At 39.9% G+C, this 7,184-nt stretch overlaps 1 protein-coding gene across 1 annotated transcript in view; it reads right to left on the bottom strand.

Annotated features, from left to right (window-relative positions):
- The window catches only part of LOC123240979 (chloride channel protein ClC-Kb-like), an 11,326-nt gene extending 5,028 nt beyond the window's left edge, over positions 1–6,298 (bottom strand). The window contains exons 1-3 of the mRNA XM_044668688.1: positions 6,285–6,298; positions 2,656–2,789; positions 524–612 (exon numbers count right to left, since the gene is read on the bottom strand). Coding sequence (XP_044524623.1) covers positions 524–612; positions 2,656–2,789; positions 6,285–6,298 — 237 coding nt within the window. The remainder of the gene's footprint in view (positions 1–523; positions 613–2,655; positions 2,790–6,284) is intronic.
- Positions 6,299–7,184: the final 886 nt, after the last annotated feature.

Below are 7,184 nucleotides of genomic sequence, written 5' to 3'. Positions count from 1 at the left end.
TCTCTCTCTCTCTCTCTCTCTCTCTCTCTCTCTCTCTCTCTCTCTCTCTCTCTCTCTCTCTCTCTCTCTGATTTCATCATCTAGGAAGCTCCTCATAGAGAATGCAGAGCTTATACATTCTCTGCAACTTATAGTCAATCTAGGCAATGAAGAGATTGTGACTTGCCCAGAGTCACACAATACCTATTTTCTCAAAGGTTGGATTCAAATCCAAGGCTTCCTGACTCCATTGAGAGTTCTGGATGTATTATGCCACACTGCCTACCCATAGTGGAACTTTTGGACAGGTTGCAAGTTAGGATGGTGAGGAGGTCCCCTGCTCCTCTATATCTGAGTCCATCCTTCACTCCACACACAGCCAGCCCAGGCCCTCAAGCCCCACCTTGGTCTCAGTCTTTTCTTTTCTCTCCACATTTTGCTTCCTCCTTTGGAAGACCAACTTAGATGTTTTCTCCCACCATCCTCACCTTGGGTAGCATTTAGCCTTACTACCTTGCACATTGACTCCAGCACCTTCACCTACCTGGTGCTTGGGTCCTTGGATAGCTGGCTCTGCTTGGAGGAAGGGCAACAGTTGGGCCTTATGTATTATGCCCACCAAGAGCTGAGATTCTGGAGCAGGAAAGAGAAAGGGGTGGAGGAGAGAGTAGCATTTAGGTGGGGTTAATTGTCAATGAAACTGAGTGGAGGAACAGGTCAAAGCAATATGTCAGGAGAACAGCTGGAGCGGTTAGGTAGCAGGAAGAGGTAGGATAGTCCATTGAGAAGGGAAAAAGAATTAAAGGTGAGGGGGACATTTGTGGGAAAACCCAGCATGCTTTCCTTTCAGGTTGTTTACCAGCTTTACTAGCCCTGGTTTTGAATAATAGAATATTAGAGCCAGAAAGGAGCTCATGGTCATCTAGTCCAGTTATTTCAAACTCAAATAGAAATAGAGGCCACTAAATGATACATATGGATCCCTGAAGACACATCTTGACTTAGAAAAGTACATATTTACATCATCTATATTCTATTGCATTTTTGTTTTGTTGAATATTTTCCTAGTACCTTTGAATCTAATTTGGTCCCTGGTCAGGAATGCTTAGTGCTTGCTACCTTTGACCTAGTCCAATCTCATCTAATGGCAAATGAATCAAACTGAGAGATGATATGTGGATTTTTCATAGTCACACAACTGGAATAGAATTCACCAGAGCCTTTTAAATTGGCTTTCCTGCCTCCCATCTATCCCCTCTCTAATCTGTCCCCAATACCACTGCTCAAATAACCTTTCCAATCCTCTGTAAACCTGGAAATAGTATGTAAAATGTTAGCTATTGAAGAGGGAGAATGGAACAGTGAAACAAATGTTGAATTTGGTGCTGTGAACCTGTTTTCAAATCCTGACTCTGTCCCTTGTATCTCAACCTGTGAAAATCTAGTCAACTTACTTACCTTTCCTTAGCCTCAGATTGGTTCTTCATCATTCAGAAACTGGTCAAGACATCCTAATTATTTTCAAATCACTCTCTTGACCATCATAAGATGAACAGAAGCTCCTGGATTAGGTATCTATAAGCATTTTAGGGAGCTAATTTTTCATCTCCTTCCTTGAACATCCCAAGACATCTCTAATTGACAATGAGCTAATTAGAAGGTGGTCCATCAGGCCCTCAGCTGTTCCCCAATATGACAGGTAAAATTTTGCACATACGCCAGAAAAGTATCATTGCAGAACTCCTTTTAGCCAGAGTTTGCAAAAAGACCACATTCCTCAAGACAAAGAGATTTTAAAAATCTACAGACTCAGAAATTCTCCCTAATATACAGGGACTGATTTGGGATCTTTATAATCCAGGATTATGATATAAAAATAATACAGGATATAAAAAAATTCTGATACTACCCATTGCTCCCACCTTCCATTGCCCTCAGAGATGAAGAAGAGTAAGGCTAACCTGGGCTAGGCCACCACCACACTAGAATGAACTTCCCATCTCCATCTGTGGAAATGCTTTTCTTCCTTCAAGTCTTAAATCAAGTACCAAGAACTCCTCCATGAAAGCTTCCCTGAATAGCCTTCTTCTCTACCAGGAGAAAGGTAGTTTCTCCCTCTTCAAATTCCTTATTACACAATTAGGTCCAAAGGGTCATAAAACCAGTCATTATAGAGACAGATATGGTCCCCAAAGACCACCTAATTCAATCCCCCTAATTTTACAAAGGAGGAATCTGAGACTCAAGAAGTTTTAGTGACTTAGAACCATAGATTCATAGATACAGAGGTAGGAGGCCATCAAATCTCACTCAAGGAAGAAATGGAAGCTTAAATGACTCAATGAAGTCATCAATGTATTTGGCATCTCAAGTGAGATTTGAATTCAGGTCCTCTGACTAAATTTACTATATAATATTTGGACCTCTTAATTTCATTCTCCTTGTATCCTAGTTATATGGGTATTTACCCTTCTCTCCATCAGGTCATAAACTCCTCATGGGCACATTCAGTGCTGTATCTACTCTGATAGCCTGATGTTGACCACCTTGTATAAAATAGGTGCTTAACAAGGAATTCTCCTTCTTCCATCCCCCAGCCTGCTCTCCTCTAGGGCAAGAAAATAGAGGAAAAATAAAGGGAGTACCCTACCCAGCCCTCTCCCTCTCATAGGTCACCTTCACTCTCCACCAGTGGGTACTCAACAGCTCCTGAGGAGGTCACAGTCTTGACTACCTCATCCAAGGTGGAATCCTTGGCCAGGGTGGTGATATTTGGGTTCATGAAAAGTTCAGCAGTCACCTGGTCAGAACTGAGGGCAAAGGAGACCCAGTCAGGGATATAGCAAGGACTAACCCCCTAGACAAAAATACAATCTTTTTTGTGGCCTTGGGAATCTGGGAGGAGGGTACCATGTCCAGGGAGGAAAAAGACTTTCTTTGGTCGAGGCCAGAGAGATGATTTAGGGATCACCAGAGGTGTGTAAGGATGATTAAAACTGGAGGAGCACTTAGATAGACTGTCAGAGTTGGGGCCCTTAGAAGACAGACTGTTTGAGCTGGGGTTGGGGGTGGACCTTTGAACACAGAGTATCAGAGATAGGGAAGCCTTAGAAGATAGAATATTGAAGTGGAGCCAAGATGGTGGAGTAGAAATAGGGAAAGCTTGAACCACCATAAGAATTTTTTCCAATCAAGCTTAAAATAATGCCACAAAACAAATTCTGGAATGAAAGAACCAATAAAGAGACAGAATGAAGCAACTTTCATAAAGAGAACAACTTGAAAGGTAGGCAGAGAATATCTGGTTCACTGGATGAGAGGGGAGCAAAGCCAGCAGGAGGTTACAACAAGGAATAAAGTGCAAGGCAACAGCAAGGCCCACCCCCACCCTACAGCTATTGTTCTAGGTTCAGAACTGGGACCAAAACAACATCTAGACCCTGAGACCCTTCATAAGTCCACAGCAATGCAACCCAATGCACACCATGTAAAATTCCAAGCAAGCCTGCATTAAGTTCAGTAATTCCAGTGTGAGGGAACCTGTGCTGTGTGTCTTATCTATGTCAGCTCAGAGCAAGGCCAGGAGCCCCAGCTTAAGACTGTAGTGAGGACATGAGTTCCAGTTTGAGGCAGTTTATTGTAAGGGGGGAAAGGGGTTTTGGTTGAATATATAAAAAGGTGTTTGCCAGGGGAAATTTCCCCAATTAAGGAATAAACTCAAGTCAAAATTGACTTTTTATGGAAGTTTATTTGCAATTAAGAAGAGAGAGAGAAGTAAGAAAATTAGAGAGAGAATAAGATAGGATAAGTGATCTAACACACTGAGTAAATTGCTCCGGCCCCTAACAAACCAGGCAGATTTTACTAGTCCTTAATTGGAAAAGATCAAGCCTTGAGCTGAGGGCCAGAGGCCCCAAGGCCCAGGAGATGTATGAAGCAAAGCTTCAGTCACCTCTTTGAACGGAAAATTCCTTAAGAGAAGTTCAGGAAGATTCAGTCTTAACACTCACCAAGTGGAACAGTCTCAGTCAAGAACCAGCAGAGCTCCCTCAGGTCCCCTTCACAAAACCAGAAGACCCTTGACTCACTCAACTCTCTCTTTTTAAAGGGGTCACTTATGTGTCACTTTCTGTGCCTCCCTCCTAGTTTGCGGGTCCAATCACAACAGATGCTTCTCTTAGGACTGCCTAGGGGGCAGTCAGTTGATTCTGATTGTCACCTACTCTAGCACACGTGGGTTTTGGACCTCCAAAAATTGGAGGTATTCTCACCTTTGGTGATTAAATGTAAAGATGGGCAATGTAGATTTAATCTAATTATCACAATATGCAGCTTTCTGGGTTGGTGTAAACCGAGAGCTAGCTCCTTGATCACCAGCAAAGACAGTCATAGCCTGTAGGAGCCCAGACCTATTTGGCCCTTATTAAAGCTCAAGGTGTAGTCCCAGGGCAAGGCAGTCCACAATGTGCCTGACTTGAGCAAGCCCAGAGAGAGACCAAAAGCCCTCATGAAAGCTGAGGCTAGGCTTTGAACCCCAGCACAAGGTAGTTCAAAGAGTTCTGAGCACTACAAGCCATTAGCAATCTCAGGGTGTGATTGAAACAGCAGTAAGAATGTGGCCTTCAGAGCTCCCAGTCCACAGGCCATTATACAACCCTGGAAGAACTGAAACTTGCAAAACTCCAGAAACAAAGCTAAGAGTAACATCAAGGAAGAATTAAAGTTTAAGAGAGTGCCCCTTCCTCCATAAGAACAGAGACTACCTTTAAAATAAAAGTGAAAAATCAAGAAAAAGGCTGGGGAAAATGAGAAAAAACCATAACCACAGAAAAAATGTATGACAACAAAGAACAAAGCACAGATACAGAAGGGGACAGTGAAAGCAGAGCAAACACCTGCAAAAATATAAATTGGATTCATATTCTGGAAGAACTCAAAAGAAGGAAAATATAGAAGAAAATATGAACTATTTCACTGAAAAACAACTGACCTAGAAAATAAATCCAGGAGAGACAATTTAAGAATTGAAAGCCATGATCAAGAAAGGGAAAAAAACTGGACATCATAATATAAGAAATTATCAAAGGAAACTGCCCTAATATTCTTGAACAAGAGAGTAAAATAGAAATTGAAAGAATCTACAGATCTCCTCCAGAAAGAAATCTCCAAATGACAACTACCAGGAGTATTATAGCTAAATTCAAGAGTTCCCAAGCCAAGGAGAAAATGCTACAAACAGTCAGAAAGAAACAACTCAAATATGATGGAGCTACAGTCAGGATTAGATAGGACTTAGCAGCCACCACATTAAAGGACTGGAAGGTGTGGAATATGATATTTTGGAAGGTGAAAGATCTAGGTTTACAACCCAGAATCACCTATCCAGCAAAACTGAGTATACTCTTTTAGGGGTAAAATGGTAATTCAATAAAAATAGAAGACTTCCAAGCATTCCTGATGAAGAGACCAGACTTAAATAGAAAATTTGATGTCCAAACACAAGACCCAAGAGAAGCCTAAAAAAGTAAATTAGAAAGAGAAAATTTAAGGAACTCAATAAGTTCAAACTGTATGTATTTCTGCATGGAAAGAAAATATTTATAATTCTTTTAAAAATGTTATCAGTGTGGGCAGCTAGGTGGCTCAGTGGATTGAGAACCAAGCATAGAGATGGGAGGTCCTAGGTTCAAATCCAGCCTCAGACACTTCCCAGCTGTGTGACCCTGGGCAAGTCACTTGACCCCCATTGCCCACCCTTACTCTTCCACCAAGGAACCAATACACAGAAGTTAAGGGTTAAAAAAAAAGAAAGAAGGAAGGAAGGAAATTACATCTTGCTAAAAAGTATTATAAACAATGAAGTAATATCAGGACTAAACATATATGCAACAAATGATATAACCTCTAAATTTTTAAAGGAGAAACTAAATTAACTTCAGAAAGAAATATAGACAGTAAAACTATACAATGTGGGGGACCTCAGCTTCACCCTTGCAGATAGATATAAATCAAATTTTAAAAAAACAAGAAAGAAGTAAAGGAAGGGAATGAAATCTTGGAAAAATAGAACTAATAGATCTCTGGAGAGAATTGAATGGGAATAGAAAAGAGTATATCTTCTTTTCAGCAGGACATGGCTTCTATACAAAAACTGAGCATATATTAGGGCTGTGTTGGCAAAGATGTGACACACATGCCCTGGCATGCCAGAGGAGGCTGTTCCATTCCCTGTCTCCAGAGTGCCTCAGGACATTTTTCACATACCCTGGTCCTCCTCCCAGCAGCCCAATGAGAGTACTTCCTACCTAACCACCACCATCTGGTGTAATTCGGGGGTTTCATAGGCAGATTAAAGGTGCATTTTAGGTACACAGGATCTAAAAGGTTTGCCAACACTGTATTAGGGCATTAAAAACTTCACAACCAAATGTAGAAAAGCAAAAATAATAAATGCATCATTTTCAGGTCATAACGCAAAAAATTATAATTAATAAAGCTACATGGAAAAACAAATTAAAAACTAACTGGAAACTAAATAACCTAATGCTAAGAAGGGGGTGGGTCAAAGAACAAATTATAAAAACAATCAATAATTTTATTAATGAGAACAACAAGGAGACAACATATTAAATTTATGTGATACAGCCAAAGCAGTACTTAGGGGAAATTTTATATCTCTAAATGCTCACATCAATAAAATAGAAAAATGCAGATCAGTGAATAGGGCATGCAACTAAAAAACTAGAAGAAGAACAAATTTAAAATCTTCAATTAAAATCTAAATTGGAAATCCTAAAAATGAAAGGAGAAATTAATAAAATTAAAAGTAAGAAAACTATTAAACTAATAAATAAGGCTAGGAGTTGGTTTTATGAGAAAACAAATAAAATAGTGCACTGGTTAATTTGATTTTTAAAAAAGGGAAGAAGAAATTCAAATAATTGATATCAAAAATGAAAAGTGTGGCCTCATAATCAATGAAGAGGAAATTAAAGCCATCGTTATAAGTTATTTTGCCCAATTATGTGATATTAAATCTTACAACCCAAGTAAAATGGGTGAATATTTACAAAACAGTGAAAAAAGCTCTTGTCCCTAGAAGATTTCTATGGAGAAAAAGAGAAAAATACAGAAGCAACAGAAGAAAGTGAGAAACAAAGACATGCAAACTCCACCCCCCAAAACAGAAATTGGTCACAAGCTCT

This window comes from Gracilinanus agilis, chromosome 3 (assembly GCF_016433145.1).
Source record: "Gracilinanus agilis isolate LMUSP501 chromosome 3, AgileGrace, whole genome shotgun sequence".
In the NCBI taxonomy this organism is placed as follows: Eukaryota; Metazoa; Chordata; class Mammalia; order Didelphimorphia; family Didelphidae; genus Gracilinanus; species Gracilinanus agilis.
This window is presented reverse-complemented; position numbering and strand designations above follow the sequence as displayed.